We start from the raw sequence: 20,255 nt of genomic DNA on the forward strand, positions 1-20,255 counted from the left end.
CTGGTAAAGGGTCGCCGTAGATACTAAACTGAGGCCTTTCTCCAACTCCAGCATTTGTGTGTTTGAGATTCTCTTGTAGGTGTGGTTACCAACTAGGCTGGTCGGTTGCTTAGGCCTGGTAGTGCCTCCGTCATACTCCTGGTTGTCATATCCATTTGTTCCCTTTTGTGTGTGTGTGTGTGAGGGCATTAGACTGGAATCCTCCTCTTATCCCTGGTCTCTTGCACGGACTTGGCTTGTCAAAAAAAGCCTTCATTAATTGAGTTGGTATGATGGGTAAGGCCCACTAGGCTGATCACTTAGTTGAAAGTAGGGGGGGTGCATCTGAGGTGGTTGCAGTGGGCCAAAGTAATATTGCATTGGTGTACTGTTGTATGCCCCCGCCCACCATGTCAGTATCCAAACCATGTTCTCAATGCTTTGCCCATTATCCATTGGTAGTCTCCACTGTTTTCTGAACTGGAGTCAGAACTATATGATCTAGTTTCCACTGAGTCATTATCGGTGTTGTAGCCTGAATTCCTTCCAGAGCGGACAGTCGTCTCTCATGTATAGGTACACCCACTTAAGTGTAAATGTGTTGGTATTTTACTGGAGTTTTTCGAATTTTGTTGGAGTGTGGCCTCAAACACATTTATAGTCTGGTTTAATTCCTCTAGTTTTTTTCTTCAGACTAGCGATTGACTGATAGAACTTCAAATGGAACTCTATGATATGAATTTCTGTACTGAGTATCTATGATAGGTGGACTGCTGTTACCTTAATGGGGATCAGCCTGTCGCATGTGCAATGCCAAGAGATTAACAACCAATCCTTTTTAAAGGTTTTGTCATGTTAAAAGATAAATGGTTCATTTAATACAAGGAGCCCTTGTGGTGCTGAATTCTCTCTCAGGTACTCAGATATCACAATTCCATGGATCATGGTTTTGATCAGTCTTTTTTAGAGTTGTATGGTCATCCCAATCCTTAATGTCTATACCAGTGTCTGTATTGCCTTCAAAAGGGAACGTGGATGCGAAGATTCTCTCTACTTCCTCAACCGAGAAAGTTAGAGCCATAATTACAGCCATTCTCTAGAAAAAAAAGTGTTAAGTGCTCTGTATCTATCTAGGACTGAAAAAAGCGCTATTTGCGACTTCAATTGGGTTACTCCCACAGCTGTGTACTGTCTAAAATTTAAAAATGAAATAAAACCTAAAACAACCTTCCAGCACAGGGGAGGGCTTTTAAAAATACAGTGCCCTATATTGACAGAATGAGGTGGTCTGTGTGTGCAGCTCATCAGCGCGCTTTCTTCCATATTAGCAGCACTCACCTCTGGACTGCTTTCACAGTGACTGCACAGGCTTAAATCTGATTAATCTATTCCTTTTCCGGGCTTGCATAGGCAGAAATGTTCGGCTTCCATGTTGCAGTAACGATTAGTGCAAACTCGACCCAACGGTATTGGAGGGCTTTACAGGAGTACCAGTTACATTATACAAGGTCAAAATAATTTTTTTTAGGCATGGGAAGAATACATGATTTACCCAGAATCACAAGATGTTGAGTCGAGACTAGGACACAAACTAGGTTGCCCAGTTCCAGAGTCAGCAGTCTGGCCCTTGGGCCACATCTCTTTCCCATGTACTTATTTTCCCCTGGACTCTGTTTGCTTTCTATTGCCAGAATGCATGTGAATCCTACATGGCGGCTGAAGTAAGAGATAATGTTGTATTCAACATCCTTTTAACCCTACACACCAAAATGACACTCAGATGCCTGATGGAAAGGGAAACGCCTTACACCACCTCAGGGTTATGAAAAGCTATGATTAATTTCTTTAAATAGATTCACAAATCAAACAACGCTGATAAACCAAACCAGATTAGTCAGTTCAATCACTCTATACAAAGTCTCTGCTGTTCCCTCATATCTGTAGCTACTTTCCAAAGGATTCAATAATCTGAAAATGTGTAAAGCAAGTGTCTTCACCTATGTTTTAACAATAAACACTACCTAAATACTGTGGCATTAACTCCAATAGTAACTGCTGGTAATGATGTTTTGTTGACTAATGCTCCCTTTCTCTAGACGCACAAGTTACTTACCTTCGGTAACGATATATCTGAAAGAAACAGTAGTTAGTATTAGATTCCTTACCTTAAAATACCCCCAGGCGTCAGACTGGATCCGGAAACTTTTGCATAGCAGTACCCTTGTGCGTTGGTAGGCGTCGTCTGCGGCTCTGCGTCCGTCGTCGGGATGACGACAGAATACTTCAACGCCGCCATCGCGCGAAGACATCAGTTCTTATACACAGCTTTTCTGCGCCAGAAAACGCAGACCCATGATAAAAACCAACACTGGTGCCATAAAAACTAGGGCCCTGAAAGGGGATGACCTTAACCCTAAATATCGGTTCGCAGAACAGGGAGGATGGGCGGGGCGGTAAGGAATTTAATACTAACTACTGTTTCCTACAGATATATCGTTACCAAAGGTAAGTAACTTGTGCATCTGAAAGAAACAGGTTAGTATTAGATTCCTTACCTTAGAATAGATACCCCAGCAATACCAACCCCGGTGGTGGGTCTGCGAACCAATAATCACACCAGAAAGTCCTGGAGAACGGAACAGCCGAAAAAGCCATCTCTCCGGACTTGGCTGCCCAGGCAGTAGTGTCTTGCAAACGTGTGCAGCGAGGCCCACCTAAGCTGCCTGACAGATGTCCTGAAAGGGGACTCCCCAGCCCAGGGCAGTAGTAGCCGCCGTGGCCTTTGTGGAATGGGCACGAAGCCCCACAGGAGGCTCCTTTCGAGCCAAAGAGTAACAAGCCTTGATGCAAACGACGACCCATCGAGAAATTGTTCGTTTGTGCACCGCCCGTCCCTTCTTAGCGCCCAGGTAACCAACAAAGAGTTGGTCATCCACCCGGAACTGGCGTGTGCGATCCAAATAGAATGAGAGCGCACGTTTTGGGTCCAGACGGTGGAGCCTCTCTTCCTCTTTTAAGGGAGGCGAAAAGAAGGTGGGCAAAGTGATGGACTGCCCGATGTGGAAGGCTGTGACTACCTTGGGCAGGAAAGAGGGTCGCGTCCGCAACACAACTTTGTCCAGATGGACTGAGAGGAAAGGAGGCTTAGAAGAAAGGGCCTGGAGCTCACTCACCCTCCTGGCAGAGGTGATGGCAACCAGGAAAGCGGTCTTCAGAGTAAGAAGGCGAAGAGGACAGTTATGAAGTGGCTCAAAGGGAGCGCACATCAGAAAAGTTATAACAAGGTTCAAGTCCCACTGAGGCATCACAAAAGGAACTGGAGGAAACATATGAGTGATGCACTTCAAAAACCTATTTACAACCGGGGACTTGAGCAAAGACGGCTGATCAGGTAGCCTTAAGAAGGCGGAAATGGCCGAGAGGTAGCCCTTTAGAGTGCCCAGAGCAGAGCCCTGCTGGGCAAGAGAGAGAAGAGAGGAGAACCTCTGAAAGAGGGGCAGAAAGGGGATCCACAGCCTTTGCTGTGCACCATGCCACAAATTTTTTCCACCTGCAGGCGTATACCGATTTTGTGGAGGGGCGTCTGGCTGCCAGAATGACATCACAGACTTCAGGAGGCAAGTCAAATGGCCTCAACTGCCGCCGCTCAATCTCCACGCATGCAAGTGGAGACTGGACAGGTTCGGGTGGAGGACCGTCCCCTGCTGCTGCGACAGAAGGTCCTCCTGAAGGGGCAAACGAATCGGGGGATCGACAGACATGCTGAGGAGCTCGGGATATCAGAACCTCCGTGCCCAGGCCGGAGCCACAAGGATGACTTGGGCCCGGTCCCGCCTGATCTTCTTCAGCACTCTAGGCAGAAGTGGTACAGGCGGAAAGGCGTACAACAGACCGCAACTCCACTTGTGACGAAAAGTGTCTCCGAGCGAGTGCCGCCTTGGAAATTCCAACACGCAGAACTGATGACATTGTGCGTTCTCTTCTGTGCAAATAGATCTAACCAAGGCTCTCCCCACTACTAAAAGAGGCCTTGCACCAAGTCAGAGTTCAGGCGCCATTCGTGTTCCATCATGCACCGACGGCTGAGTTAGTCCGCCCTGGCGTTCAGGGAACCTGCCAGGTGTTGAACCACCAGGGTCACGCCCTGATGTTCCAGCCACTGCCAGAGGCGCAGAGCCTCCTGGCAAAGGGTCCACGACCCCACCCCGCCCTGTTTGTTGCAGTACCACATGGCGGTGGTGTTGTCCGTGAACACCTGCACTACACTCCACCGGACAGACGGGAGGAATGCCTTCAGTGCAAGTCGGATCGCCCGCGGCTCCAGAAGGTTTATATGGAGCTGGGACTCCGTCGGAGACCAGAGGCCTCTGATCTACGCCTCTCCCATGTGGCCTCCCCAGCCCTGGAGGGACGCGCCCGTCACAACTAAGTGCTCCGGCTGGGGTAGGGAGAGGGATCTGCCGCTGACCCAATCGCGGTCCGTGAGCCACCACTGCAATGGTCTTGCAGTGCCCTCCCAGATCAAGACATGGTCGGACAAGTTGCCCTGATGCTGGGCCCACTGAATCTTCAGTCCCACTGCAGAGCCCGCATCCGCCACCTAGCGTGATGCACCAGAAGGATGCAGGAGCCCATCAGCCCCAAAAGCGGCAGCGTCAACCTGACCGAGACTCGGGATAAAGGCTGAAAGAGTGAAATCAGAGCCTGAATATCCCGAACCCACTGTTCGGGAGGATAAACCCGAAACTGCGCAGAGTCTAGAACCGCTCCGATGAAGAGGAGCTTCTGAGAGGGACACAGGTGCGACTTCGGCACATTGATGGAGAAACCCGGCAGGTGCAGGAGGTCGGCCGTAGTCTGGAGGTGGCTGACGACTGTCTGGGGCGAGCCCGCCTTTAACAACCAGTCGTCGAGGTAGGGGAAGACTGACACCCCTAACCTGCGCAAATGAGCTGCGACCACAGCCATCACTTTCGTGAACACCCGTTGGGCACTGGTAAGGCCGAAGAGGATCACGGTAAACTGAAAGTGCTCGTGGTCTACCGTGAACCGCAGGTAGCACCGGTGGGCCGGCAGGACGGGGATGTGGAAATGAGCGTCCTGCAAGTCCAAAGCTACCATCCAGTCTCCTGGGTCCAGGGAAGCTAAGATCTGAGCCAGTGTCAGCATCTTGAACCTCTCCTTCCGGAGGAAGCCGTTGACATTCTGCAGGTCCAAGTTAGGGCGTAGGCCCCCTTTGCTCTTCTTGGGAACCAGAAAGTAGTGGGAGTAACAACCACACCCTACTTCTGGCCCAGGAACGCGCTCGATGGCCCCCTTGGCCAAGAGGGCCGCAACTTCCTCTTGCAGAAGATTCAAGTGATCCCCCGACACACGGTGGTACTGCGGTGGCATGGCCGGAGGGGTCGCCTCGAAGGGGAGGGAGTAGCCCCTTTGGACGATTTGCAGCACCCACCTGTCCAATGTGATGTTGCGCCGGTGGAGGAGGTGATGGCGAACCCTGCCCCCCACTGGTGGCTTGTGGGCCTGAAAGCTCAGACTAGGAGGTCTTTGAGGCGGATGCTGCGGAGGTGGATGCGACTGGCTCGCCGTTGTCCCCGGGCACCGCCACGGCGGTTACCACGTCCGCCACCGCGTTGGATGTTAGTCTGCGGCCCGTGGCTGGCAGGACGTGTGGGGGCACCCCTTCCGTGGCCACGAAAGGGGCGAAAGGCAGCCGATTGCTGGCGCGGGGCCGACAGGCCATTGGATTTGGCCGTAGCTCTGGAGTCCTTAAAGCGCTCAAGCGCACTGTCTGCCTTGTCCCCAAAGAGGCGACGGCCATCAAACGGCATGTTCATAATAGTGCTTTGGACGTTAGCCGAAAAATTGGCGAACCTCAGCCAGGCGTGGCAATGAATCGCCACCGCCGTTGCTCTACCCAGCAAGTCTGTTATATCCAGCCCACATCTGATAGAGTACTGTGCCGCATCTCGACCCTCCGCAAGGGCTTGGACGAGTTTAGTCCGGGCCTCCTCCGGACATTGTGGCAGCACGGCCGCGAACGTGTCCCACAGAGAGTGGGTATAACGGCCCAAGAGGCACGCGGTGTTAACTGACCGCAACCCCAAACTCAGGGAGAACATCTTTTTGCCATACTGTTCGTACCTCTTGAATTTCCGATCAGGGGGAGCCGTCGGGTATGCGGTCTGGGAGTTAGAGGCCTGGATGACCAGACTCTCGGGGGTGGGGTGGGTGGACAGGAAACAAGGGTCTCCCGGAGCCGGACGGTGGCGTCTGGCCACGTTCCTATCTACAGGGGGACCTGTAGCAGGCCTGGACCAGGTGCCCAGAAGAACGTCCGGCAAGGCCTCATTAAACGGCAACAGAGGCTCCGCAGATCTTGCTTGCGGTTCAAGGACCTCAGTGAGTCCACACGGCCGCGACGGGGAGTTCAAGGGATAAGGCCTTGGCCGCCCGCGTCAACATCACACCATTGGCTGCCCCCAGCTCCGTTGCCACGGTAGGAGGGTAGACAAAACCAGTGTCTGGCGAAGTGTCCAGACCACTGGCGTCCCCAAGCTCACCTGCCCAGTCCTGATACCCCCTCAGACCCCTCCCAATCCTCCTCGCCACCCATTTCCTGGTACTCAGGGCCAAAAGATGGGGCCGCGTCATAGAAGAAAAAAATCTTCCATCGGTGTCGAATGCGGCGTCGAGCACCGCCGCTCCGGTGTCGGAACCGGACCGAGGGGGGAACTGGGGACGGCGTCGACCGTGGTCGGCTCCGGGGGCGACACCCTAGGAGCCGGCGAGGTCGTAAGGTCGACCGGCAACGACCTTGATCCGGACCCAGCGGGGCCCTGCGGCGTCGGGACCGAAGTCGCCGACGGCGCCGGGGCCGAAGCACCCAACGGCGCCGGGGCCGAAGCACCCAACGGCGCCGGGGCCAAAGCACCCAACGGCGCCGGGGCCAAAGCACCCAACAGCGCCAGGGCCGAAGCACTCAGCAGCGCCAGGGCCGAAGCACTCGGCAGCGCCAGGGCCGAAGCACTCGGCGGCGTCGAAGCACCCGACGGCGCCGGGGCAGAAGCCCCCGGCCCGCTTGGGCGCCTGAAGGCGCCGCAGAACCAGACGGAGGAGTGAGCGACCTCATGGCCACGAGGAAGGCTTCAATCTCCCCCGGCGTCGCGTTTCTGCCCAGGGACCCGCTGGTATGGAGCAGGCCGCGACGACTGCGGCTCCAGCGGAGCCGCGTGGGCGGTGTCACACGAACCCCCAGCCGCGTCGCGTGAGAGTCGGAAGAGCAATGTCATCTCTTCTACTTCTTGTGCCTCTTACCTGAGGACTTGGCTCGGAGGACCGACACCACTCCTCGAGCGCCGTGATGACTCCGGCCCTGCGACCGGTCCCTCGACCTCCTTCCGGACCGGGACCTCGAACGGCGCGGGGCCGACTGCCAGAGCTCGAGGCGCTTGCGGGTCCGCTCCCGCCTAGCCTTCGACGCCAAGGCCCGGCAGTCGGGGCACGACATGTCATCGTGGTCGGGCCCCAGGCAAACAAGACGCCGGCGATGGGGGTCGGTAACCGACATCAGTCGGTTGCAGTCGACGCAGGGCTTGACCCCGGCCATCCCTATCGGCACCGTAGTAGTCGTTCGACTTCGAAAAATGATCAAAAGAGATCAAAAAAGTTTAGTCAAAAAGTGACTAAAGGTACCACTGTTCCCGGATTGGTGCTTGCTGGCGCGGAAAAAATAGGAACTGACATCAGCGCGCGAGGGTGGCGTCTAAGTATTCCGGCGACATCATCCTGGCGCCAACGACGCCGACGACGGACGCGGAGCCGCAGACGACGCCTACCGACGCGCATGGGTACTGCTAAGCAAAAGTTTCCGGATCCAGTATGACGCCTGGGGGTATTCTAAGGTAAGGAATCTAATACTAACCTGTTTCTTTCAGATGGCATTTTTAAGATCTCAGTTTAGCAAGGTAAAAGTCTAAACACATTTTACATTTGGTCTTGGAACATTGCTGGTCTAGCAAAAACATGTCTTGACTCAGTGTGGTGCAAGTATATTAAAAACACACACACACACACATACACGCGGTAGGTGTACCCAGTTTATTTCCAGGGCTTTATATGTATAGGTGTACCAGGGTTATCATCACAGAGAGGGAAGACCACTGGGGCAAATTAATATGGGAAAACATGACCTTAAATTGCTGCATAAAGGTTGTTCATGAACATTCCAGGGGTATACAGCATATTTTATTTCACTCTAGACCAAAGTTAACACGTTTTATTACCTTCAACAGATGTGGTCCACTGAACAGAATAAGATCACATGCCAGATTGCTAGTGCATAATACTGTGTTAGACTATGATAATTACACAATAAATTCTAGCTGTCTTAATTGTAGCAGATTTTAATACTAGCTTTGAATCCTTGTTTGGCTTCTTAGAGTTTGACTGAGGAAGAAAATGAAGTTTGCAACATTCTCACAATGTATCAGCCACCTGTTAAACCCTCGAAAAAAGTAATCTAGCAGTTAGCCATACTGACCCTAGAACATGGTTTGAAAGGCTGATAACAGGAGGACAACATCTGACATTCCACCAAAGCCAACATTTGACTTTTGTAGATATAGCAATTGCACCGACTACATTTTCATAAGACAAATTGATTCTTACCTTTTGGGTGGCATGTTAGTTCATCCCTAAGGATGAAAGTGACCATGATCCACTTAATCTGTCACCGAAGCTGGAGTGCAATATTCTAACCAACAAACATGTATAAATATGGGACAGCTGCAGCCCCCAGAATTCTCGTAGCAAATAATAGAAGACTAAAGTTGAGCAGTTTTGTGGATGGTAATGGTCACCCTAAATCGTACAACACCGTACGACTGGTTCTAAAAATATTTTACCAGGACATTCAAGATTTGAAGACTTATACTGAATTACATGAGGGAATGGTGAAAGTAATTGGTCTTTTTTTAACTAACCCTATTTGCTTGAAGCTTAGGGGTCCACATAGTTGGCAACAATAAGAGTGCAAAAAGGGCTAAACAAAAACATTTCTATATGATTAAAAACTGTTGCAGAGCGGAGATCTTGCTAACAAATAGAGCATACAAGAACATCCAAAAGAGCCAAAGAGGACAGAGTACAGCACACAAGGTCAGAATAGATTAATCTAAAATGGAGGATGCTCACACAGGGCCAAAGAGAACAGATTTTATTGAAAGTACACATTGGGAAAGACCAATGATTTTAACTGTTTTGCGGCCTCTATACTGGAAGTAATATTACATAGGAGAGGAAGGCCTGGGAATGCTAGGGTTTCTATGTATCCCTATGCCCATTTATGTCATAAGTGTAGGAAACTGGTTAATGATTATGTATAGTATTGACGTGGTGTGCTGTACACTTTAATCTTATTGCCCTACTCTACTCTGTAGCGCACTGTGGCTGTCTAGTGGGCCTGGAACCTACTTGGTATCTCTTGGGTGTTTGATTCAGGAGTAAGGGCCTGTATATATAAACTGCTGGTTAGAGTCAATATTTCAGGTGGTGTAGGGAGACACCCATGTGTTAGGGCTTCTGCTAGAGATATATGTGGAAACTTGTGTCCTTCTGTAACAAAACTGATGCGATGTAAAGCGCTCCGATACCTGATATCTCGGGTCTAGTTTGCGCTATATAAAACTCTAAAAAACAAAACAAATTAACCTCAGGGGTTGGAAATTATCAAGAATTAAACTCACCCTATACCTTTACTTTGAACTCTTTGCTTTGGAAAACAAAGAGTAAGGCAGTAAGCATGCAGAAAAGCAGGCAGGCCCTTGACCTGGACAGTCCCCCAGACAAATATTTTTAAAAATCAGAGTACACTAATTGAGCCCCTTGACTGTTTGGGCTAATGCTGTTGTCCAGTGTGGCTTGTTACTGTCTACATGGATTGGGGACGAAATAGTCCATATTCACAAAAAGGATGCAAGAACAAATCATTCAATTAAAAGCATGACTATCTAATTGCTAGGACGCAAAAATATAGTACAACCTTTGGGGGTAGGGCATTTAATCCCGGCCCCCGGATATACCTCTGTATAAGAATTGTTGTCCAGAGATTTTCATTTTTGATTTGTGTTTTTGGATCACTAGAGAAGTAATTTAGCTTGGGTAGACATCGCGGATCCAGGCTGAATTTTCTGGACAATATTTCTACAAATGACAAATGTGTTTCAGTGATGACGTAGCGTGTAAGCATGAGATCCATATACTTTATTTTGGAGTCAAAGCATAGGTTTTGGGGGTCAAGTAGTCTTATAAAGATAGAAAATAATTACTCAGAGCAACCCTTCCACCATTTACCAAAAGGGCATCTGTAATAGAGGAAGAAGAGATCTATAGAAGTGAAACAAATAATGTTTTTTAATCCATTTATGTATTCAACAATGTTTATGATCGGAATATAAAAAAGATAATGTTTATCACTCCTGTTTAAGACACACTTTCATAGTTCACTTTATTTGTTTCGGCAATCATTCATGGTACATTTTCAGAATGTTGACCATTTGAGAAGAGCATTTGGACACAGACATCTTTTTGTAGCACAGGTTTTGAAAGTACATGTACGTGCAAGTTCTGTGGGTAAAGGCTTTAGACATTTTGTAGGTTTCAGCACCACTTCAATATCTTCCCAACAAAAATCACATGGACCTTTCTCTACATATGCATGATCCAAAACATTTACACATCTTCTGATCAAGTAGAACACTCTTTTAATGTGTCCACACACAGAATATGATGTTGGTGGAAGGTCACTTAGCAGGACTGATCTATTGAACTCACTGTATTGAAGATGGTCAAATGTGCGACAGTCAGAACTTGTTTTCTACACAAGCACAAAGTATTTTTCTACGTCTTCAAAATTACAATCTTCTCCTGTCTCAGCAAATCCTTTAAAAAACTTCACAGGTTTAGCAGTTAAAGCTCCGAGCTTTGTTCCAATGTTGCTCATAGTGTCATCACCCAAAGAATATACATCTTGATAACACTGGGCATTTCTGGGTCAAGTTTCTTGTACAAAATATGAAGCTGGATTAAGTGTCTTTTCTCACCTGTTCCATATCGTATCCATAACTCTGACAATCCTTGACTTATGAACATTGCAACAAATCTAAGTAGCACAAAATAATAAATCTGTGTCATTTGACAGAACGACGACTTGATTGGAACCATTTAGAACAGCCCACTCAACATGCAGCACAACATGAAGGCCAGCTTCCTCTAGTTTGCTGTTAGGTTCTTGAACAATATGGCCAGTACCTTTTTAATCTATCCCTGCAGTCACCAACTCCTTATTGACAATCATTCCACTTGCGATAATTGGAAATTCAGTGTTCACTGAAGCATCAGTAATGTTATGGCAAGTTAACATCTCCAAGTTCATCTTGTTTGATGTTAATTACCAGAATGTATCAAGTTGCACAGGTATAGGCGTGGAATTTTTGATGCAGGAAAGGTCTATTGTTCCACCTTTAGACATTCATCGGAGTCTCTCACATTCTTAGATAAATAGTTCAAGGGAACGGTCGAAGACAAAGTGCAGTTCTTGCAAGGTGCACACTGAACTGTAGAACATTCTGACAGACATCTCAGAAATTTTGCATAGATGAAATCAGGAACCATTTGCAATTGTGACATAGTCCACAACAATAGCAGTTTTCAATGAGGACACTTTTTTTTAATTTAAATTCTCCAGGTGGAAGTTTTTTTTCGAGCTCTTGTACCAGTTTGTGTTTCACTGGTTTGGTTGCAGCATATCCATCAAATATTTGTTTGTTGGTTAGAAGATCATGCAACAGAATATCCTTGATAAATTCACCCCCTTTTTTTTTTGCTTCATCCATCTCTCTTTGTGCTGGCGAAAGAATTGTTTTTGTAAACTCTTTAGTGGCTGGTTGGACGAAACAATTACTATGGCAATTAAAGCGTGAAAATGTAGCTTTAGTGGTTATGTCAAACAGCTTTTTTCTTACAATATCTCCCGCTTCATTTTTGCGTATAGTTTCGAGCCATGTTCCAGAACATCTAGTAGACATATCTTTATATCGTTATCCACATATTCTTTAGTTACTAAGTTGTGTAGTCGCTCAGTCATTTCAAAGGGAGCTTCTTGCTGCTGCATGAAATGAATACTGCTGTCAACATGTTTATTAAAACGTTCCCCTCAGGTTCGTGGTGAGGAACAGTTTCACGATGGTCCATTAATTTAGAATTTGTCATCTCTCTGAAAACGTTGCAAATAGAAAGGACTTCATAATAATGGTAAAGAAGCTGCCTTTGAGCAACACATTCAATTTTACGTGTCTGACCAACAATTCCCTTGGAGCTTTTCTGTGATCTTTGGATCCTCTGTTCCAGTATCATATCTGGAGCCACGGCATGGAACCTTCCCTCTGTCTTTCACCACAAAATGTCTTTGGATGATTTTTCTGTAGAGATATGGTTTTTCCACCTATAGCCTTTTCACTCTTTCCAAATACCAGGACCCATATCTCAGGTAGTTTATGCAATCGAATTAGCGAAACACAGTAATCAAGAACTCCACAGACTTCACGTGCAGGTACCAATCACCTTCCCAATCAGCATTTATGAAGTTTTTCACTAAAGCTATCATGTGTAAAACATTTTCCCAGTACTTGCAAAGTACTGATTTTTCTTCACATTCTTTGGCAAACTCTACAAACTTGGTTTTCTGATTTTGAACTGAGTGTATTGAATATTGTCTGGCTTTGCATTATGTCTTTTGAATGAAGTGCACCCTGTGCCTTGTTCACTTCTGATATAAGATATGCAAAAATGAATTTGTCATTCTTGTTCCAGAAACCATTTCAAAGCAATGTTTCTATATGCGCAGATATGAGGATTATACCTTGTAACGAGCAAACATGAGTTCTGCACAATACTGACTGGACATTTTTGCTTCCAAAGATTTCAGCCTCTATATGTGAATTGTCTATGCCACATCCACTGAGATAACTTCCTGCACACTGCAACGTTGGTCATGTGGAAAACGCCCATCACTGGATTAAGATCATCAAATTCTAGTAGACTGCTTATTATGTCAGCTACAATGCAAACAATAGCTTCATTGCAGAAAATCGGAAGGATAGGCTGGACTTTAAGTTGAGCACGCGCATTCTTGAATTTTTGTTTTTTTGGGAGGTGTATACTGTTGTGTTCTTTGTGACAATAGATGGTATTACTGGTAAACAAAACCAACCTTCTTCACTGGGACGGTATTCTGGGAGATCAGAGCATGAATTTCAGCCCACAGAGGAACTGGCTCTTCACTATTCAGTCCGCACCAAATAAGCAATATGATAAATTAAGTTAAATCAGCTTTGCAGACCGCAATACCAGGTAGAAGACGATCCAGGCCCTCAGCCACTTTGATACTTACTGGTAGACTAGGATGTGTTGACGGCTTGTAGTGATTTTGTATACGCTGACAAGGCAGTTGGGTTATAGATTTGCAGCTTGGTTTATGCCTACAGCTGGCACAGCATATTTTCCAGCAGATACTTCATTGGTATAGTCTTGAAAAAAAACTTTGGCAGTATCATGTGTGCTGGATGTTCCAGACAAAGAGCTGTCGTCTAAAACAAAATTATCAAGAGCAGCAGTATTACATCCTTTTCAAATGAAGTGACTTGGAAGTGATGTGCTTCTCGGATTGACAAGATTTTACAGCATGAGCTGCTAACGAGTTCCTGCTCCGTACTATGCCATTATTAGTGATTAGAGCTCTTCTATTGTACTTGTCATTAGTTGTGTGGGCAGTCATCATGTGTAGCGGAGTTTTGATTTTGCCGTGATGTAGTTCATAAAACATGATTTAGAAAAGACAGTATATTTCTACAGCATAAGCCTGTCTTCCACTTCTTCACTTATATCTTCAAACCCATCATCAATGTTGCCAGCTTCTGTTCCGAACTCAAGAACTTTAGTTTGTAACAGTTTTGCTTTGCTGATGTTAAATAACGATGTAAAAAAATTTAAGACAGAAGGCATTCTTGTTGAATCCTAGGATTTGCACAGCTCGGGCATCACACAATTTGTCAAGTCAAAAATCGAAATCTTTTAGGGCGTTTCTTAAAATGGTTCTTGCTGATTTTATTGCATCCTGTGATCTTATTTTGGCAGCAAGAACTTCATGAGTCAAATCAGCTGAGAACACCATAAGTGGCTTTTTCTCTGACTGACAAAAACAAATTCTACATTCTGACCAGAAAAATCTTAAATTCATTATTATGGATCAATAAGGTTTCATCAATGTTGACCATTATTTCTCTGATCTCACCGAGTGTGAACTAGTAGCCAGCACTCAAGAGAGGCTTTAAAACTTAATTTACTTTTTCAAAGTGTGCAAACTTAACTGAAGGATGGCTGTTAAATTGCTGCTGGGAGCTCATTGTACATTCAGATTTTCTAATGTAGGCAATCGTGCAGTTCGGGTGAGCATACAAATTCGCTGCAAATACATTCATAGTGCTGTTTAGATTAGCTACTCGGCTGAAAACATCCTCTTGGAAGAAACTAGATGCAGATATGTTTACCCTTTGAGACTCATTCTTTTTTCTTTGTTCTTTTATCAATCCCTTTGGCCCTTGCTCTGGCTAAACCACAGATACCACATTGAAGAGCCTCTGCTTTTTGATCAATTGTTGGAGGTGGAAAAGGGGTAGCCATCGATCTTTTAAGTGGATGGGCACTGGATTTGTTGGTTGTTGCTTTATTAGAAGGCTCCGATTCTTTTTGCGATTCACTGGTTTCTGCTTTTTTTTTTATACGTTTTTCCATGTTTTTTTCCCTTGTATACGACTTGTAGCACTTGTTACAATAACATATTTGATCCTCTTCACCCATCAGTTTCATATCTTTTGTAAACTTCATCTACCGTATTTTTGTAGCATCTCAAACTCTCTTCTGTCCAGCCGCAGTTGATGTTAGCTTTTCTTAGGGATTAGTTTGGCATATGATACATTTTTCTTTGAAGAAGTCCTCAGATTTTGTAGTTAGCAACACTCTGTCAGGAGGTACAGATCCTCTGCTACCAACTGCTTCACTCATGTTTACGAATTTGAATCAACTAAAAACCTGAAACAAAAACAACATTAAAATAAATTATCAATAGGGTGGCTAAAACACATCATTATAGCACCGCAATTTTGGAAAATGGCAGAAGGGTTGCTCTGAAGAGTTATTTTCTGTCTCTATAAGACTACGATACAAGAAAACCTATGTTTTGACATCAAAATAACATAAATGGGCCTCATGGTTCTTGAAATATTACATCCCCACTTCAACACATCCATTTTCAGAAAGATTTGGTCCAGATTGTCAATGTCTATCCAAGCTAAATTACTTCTCGAATGATACAAAAGCACAAATCAAAAACATAAATCTTTGGACAGCAATGTTTTTTTACAGAGATCTATCAAGGGGCCAGGACTAATTGACCTGCACTGAAGAATTGGTCACCACTAATAATATTCTCACACTGTCAGGCAGTATTCCCCAAGTATGCAGGTGTCACCTGTTAGAGGAGAACTAGGTTGAATTAATACTAGAATGTTGAAGTTGTTTTTCTTGATCTTAATTCGGCCTTTGACAGCATGCCAAGTAAATGCTGTGGGAAGTTTTACACTCGGTTTGGATTTTGATAGAACTATTAAATATCTTAATTCGCCCAAGTAAAGACAAGCCCGCTACAGTTATAGAGGACACAAAGGGAGAAACAACAAAGCCTTTTCCAGTGCAGCCAGGGGTCTGCCAGGTATGTGAGCTCATCTAGACTTTATTAACCCTGTTTATGAACAATGTGGTTGACTGGCTGAATAACTGCATTAGTGATGTTTCATCCCCAGAAGAATGCAGGATCACCACCTTTCTTTTTTCCGGATGAAACACTATTAGTTTCCCATACCCTGTATGCATGCAGAACCTGGTACCAGAACTACACTTCTAATTATGGGTTAATTATTAAACAATCTAAAACTGAAAGTATTCCTTCTAACCGGCATAAGTCATTCTGTGGTAAATTAATCTTGAATAATAATAGTCTAGAAAATGTGTCATACGGGATTACTTTGGTCACAGATTTAGGATGAAGCCATTATCATGTTGTGCCTTCACAGTGACGGCAACAGAACAAATGCGTCTTTAGCATGCAATCGTTCTGGACGCAAGTCGCTACATCGAATTGCTTTACGGGGACGCAATGATGGAGTGGTACTGGAATTAAAGTCCTACTCCTTCCCTACTGTTGCGCAGACTGGAGTTGGTATAGTATATGAAATTATTACAATATCCAGCGTCCCCTAAGGTAAGTCATTAAAACATCATGCATGCAGAACAAATGCGCGCTAAAGATGCATTCGTTCAAATGACAGTTCCAAAGGCATGCGTGAAAAACGCATGCGGACCACCATCATACATTCTATTGAGAAATCTATCAAAACACTAAAAGCCTTCGAAAAGTCACAGCCAGATCAATCAATCATGTTAAACCTGAAAAGTACTATTTATTCAGAGATAAAAACATATAAACCATTCCAGAATCATGGAATTAGTAGCTCACATGCTTCACTGATTCATGAAACCACAAGTATCACATGAGTAGGCTCTGGCAAACACCTCCCAGTATGTGTTCAGCGAAAGATACAAAAAAGATTTGGGGGAATAAAATCAAAATAAATGAAGGGAGGCTCTGCTGCATCGAAAAGTCCAGCAAATCATCTTAGAAGTATGGTTAATTATTAATTATAAAATGTAATATAATTTAAATATAAAGCTCACAGCTGTCCGATAATGGGCATCCTGGCGCTGACAGAACAAAAGGAGGACAAGTGAGGGTTTACACTGTTTGGGTGAAAAGGTAAGTCTTCAGCTGTTTCCTAAAGTTAAGTAAATTATATTCTGATCCTAAATGGATTGGAAGGGTGTTCCAAAGTTTGGAGACCAAGTGGCCGAAAGAACGGCCTCACCTCTTGCTCTCCTGATTCTATGGATGGCAAATTGAAAGAGGTTATTAGAGGTTAGATCTCTGAGGGCAATATAAGGAGTGACAGATTTTTTAAGGATATGGGGGCCAGTGGAGTACTTTATCTTGAGGGTGATAGATCGGGCCTTAAATTTTATTTTCTCCTTCATTTGTAGTTCGTGAAGTTTCAGCAAGGCAGAATAGGCAGACTGTGTTTTGTACAAGCCTATCAGTACTCCAGTTGGGGTGTTCTGGGCAATCTGCAGCTTTCTGAAAACATATGCAGGGCAGCCCAGATACAGTGAATTGCCGTAGTCAAGATATTGGACTACTGTTCTACGACATTCCTGCGAAAGCCATATGAGTGTTTTTCGAAGAACCTTTAGATGGTCAAAGCAAGTGACAGCAACCTTCTTTGCTTGACGGCCCATCGTCAGGCCTTTATCTAAGATAAATCAGGGACTCTTTACTTCAGGTTTAGGAGTGGGCGTACGGGGGCCAGAGGAATCGGTCCCAGAATGCTGGATTTTTTCCAGTCCGCATTACCTCAGTATTGTTCCCATTTACCTTGAGCCAGATGAAAGCCATCCAGTTAGTCACCTGATCCAGGCAGATGGTCAGCCTGTCAAAGGTTAAAGTAGTATTGGGTGACATCGAGACAACAATCGGAGTGAATTCCTCATAGGAGACCATCACAAACCCCAGTTCACAGATGATATCTGAAAAAGCCTGCACATACAAATGAAACAGTGTGGGTGTTAATGAAGAGCCCTGCAGCACTCCATACATTCAAGACAAATTCCTCTGTAAGGTCTATTAAGCAGAAAAACCGAATAAAGGACACACATTACAAAGTTTAGCCTGTTGGATAATATGGAAAAAAAGACACTCGGAATGTTTTAAATGGAGAAATTATGGGCAGATTTCCTGGAAACTGTGTGTGGCATGGGGGTGGAATCAGACCCCAATATGATGGGCATAAATATTTAAGGAAGAAGAAAATTCAAGCATTGTTTTCCATTCACTGGTTGGTGAAGAAACATGACAAAAAGATTAACAGTAAGAAATACTATTGTCAATAATGTGATTGGAGAAATGCTGCAAAAAAAGAATACTGCATTACAAGCCAATGCCTATAAGGATTGTTAAATGCCCTGTCCCTGAGTATCATCCCTGAGCCGTAGGTGATGAGAGTCCATTTAACAACGGTTTAGCCCAAGGCAAAAGGGCTACTACTGACAATACTACTGTAATGTATGGCTTCCATTCAAAGGCTTTAGTGTGAATACCAGATTCTATATTTGCTTAGTAACTGGTATGACCTACCAGTCGGAGCCAAAATGTCACACCCCGCTGTTGCTACTTCATAAAGTAATTCCAAGTAGCTGTGATTGGCCTTTCTGAGAGGCTGTCAGAGCAACACACACTCTCTGCTCCGATGGAGAGCAGAGTACACCTATTCAGGTGGGGAGGAGCAGGGAAGGCACAAAGGATGGTGGGGATTTTGTCACCACATTTGGAATTGGGGTACGAGTCTACGTTATGCATTGCTTTCCTATGATTTCCATGTCTCTGTGTAGCAACTGAAAGTATGGGAAGGCCATTTGAGGCCTATACACTAAATAAAATTAGAGACGGATAAAAAATTAGCAACAGGTACGTTTATCACCTCGGGATTCTGAGTGACATCACAGACAACTCAAACGACGCTCTTGCAGTCTATTTGTTTTCACTCAAAAGCCCTTGGAGACAAATATCCCCATTGTTCACTCTTATTAATTATTAATACTGTATGGAACATTCCACAGGGAGGGATGAATGTCCTCAATTACACAGGGAAAACAGAAGACGAATGTTAAAGCAGAAAGTTTGTTCCAGCAATCATTGGCCCGTTAGTGCTCCACGGTCTTGAACACAACTTTCAACAATCCAATGTTCTAATAATGATTAAAATGGATTTGCAAGGTTAATACAGTTTAACATCCCAGTAATCTGCGAGGTCAAGCACAAAGAAAGCTAACTACTTGTAACAATGTTTCCAAGTCGAGATGATAAAAAAAAAAAAATAGATTAGTATTTCACTTTAAGTCAGTGGTCCAAGCATCTTACTAGAAAGTCTCCTCATGGTTCTTACACAAAGTGGTAAAATTATTATTTCAGTAGCTGTACAGATACTGCCTTCCTCTGAAATAGCAAGATAAAAAATACTGAAGATTCGAGAACTACTATTGCAACAGGTGTGCAGACAATCAAGTCAGTGTTTCACTAAAGCCAATGGAGAAATACATTGATATCTAGCCAACCACACCTGTTCGTGTTCCACCAGTCATAACCACAAAATGCTCTCGCGATCCATTCAAGCCTTATCCTATGATACTACATTTGTACTGACCCTTATAAACTATTCCACCTGTATATCTCTTCAGGGAGAGGATGTGGCCTAATGGCTAGAGAGGTCGACCTCGAAGACTGGGTTAGAGTCTCGGTAGAGACGCTCAACATCCTGTGATTCTAGGCAAATCACTTAATCTCCACATGCCTAAAAAAAGATGAGCGTATCAGTCTGTAACGTAACTGGTGCTCATGCAAAGCACTCTGATACCTTCGGGTCAAGTTCACACTATAGAACACTCAGGAAAAAAATATTTAGTTATTTTTCACCTGACTAAAAACAAGCTAAGCGGTTCTAATCAATGGTTGCATAATTTTCTGAAATCAACCTTTTTAGAGCTAGATCAAATTAAACATTATTTATACAGAGGGATGCTACATAAATGTCCAAAGCCTCCAAGTGGCACATAACACAAGCATTGCAAATATCATTAAGGTTTATAATTTTGCACAGTTTTGGTTTTCCTCCAAAAATCTCCAAGTATTCGGAGTTTAAAAATGAGTCTACAACACTAGTAGAATGGCCTTGCTTCATAGGAGGAATGGAACTATATTCTTTAAGTCATGTTCCAGGAAACAATACATCAATACATTATTCAAATCCTATTTTAGCATTCTCCCTCCTCCATTTCCATGCCCATACTTTCCCACCACCCCTCCAAAAATTCTGCCCAAAAAAGGAATACATTATAGTGAAAAGCACCTTTCAGGAGAAAAGGTCTCTTCATCTTCTCCGCTCCACAAACGCTTTTTTCTTTTCCGCTCAAGGTCATGTCGTAGATCATTTGGGTCTTCGAGAACTTTCACAACCGTCTGGGTGAAACGAAGGGAAAAGTCACAGAACATAATC

General features: G+C 44.8%; 1 protein-coding gene across 4 annotated transcripts in view; it reads right to left on the reverse strand.

Annotated features, from left to right (window-relative positions):
- The window catches only part of BCLAF3 (BCLAF1 and THRAP3 family member 3), a 525,957-nt gene that overhangs the window by 287,312 nt on the left and 218,390 nt on the right, over nucleotides 1-20,255 (reverse strand). For 3 of the 4 annotated variants that reach the window (XM_078657893.1, XM_078657894.1, XM_078657895.1), the window contains exon 9: nucleotides 20,109-20,218. In XM_078657893.1, coding sequence (XP_078514019.1) covers nucleotides 20,109-20,218 — 110 coding nt within the window. Of the gene's footprint in view, nucleotides 1-10,373; nucleotides 15,130-20,108; nucleotides 20,219-20,255 lie in introns of those variants that run through there. The other variant, XM_078657896.1, reaches the window with a different exon arrangement.

Source organism: Lissotriton helveticus, chromosome 8 (genome assembly GCF_964261635.1).
Source record: "Lissotriton helveticus chromosome 8, aLisHel1.1, whole genome shotgun sequence".
Classification (NCBI taxonomy): domain Eukaryota; kingdom Metazoa; phylum Chordata; class Amphibia; order Caudata; family Salamandridae; genus Lissotriton; species Lissotriton helveticus.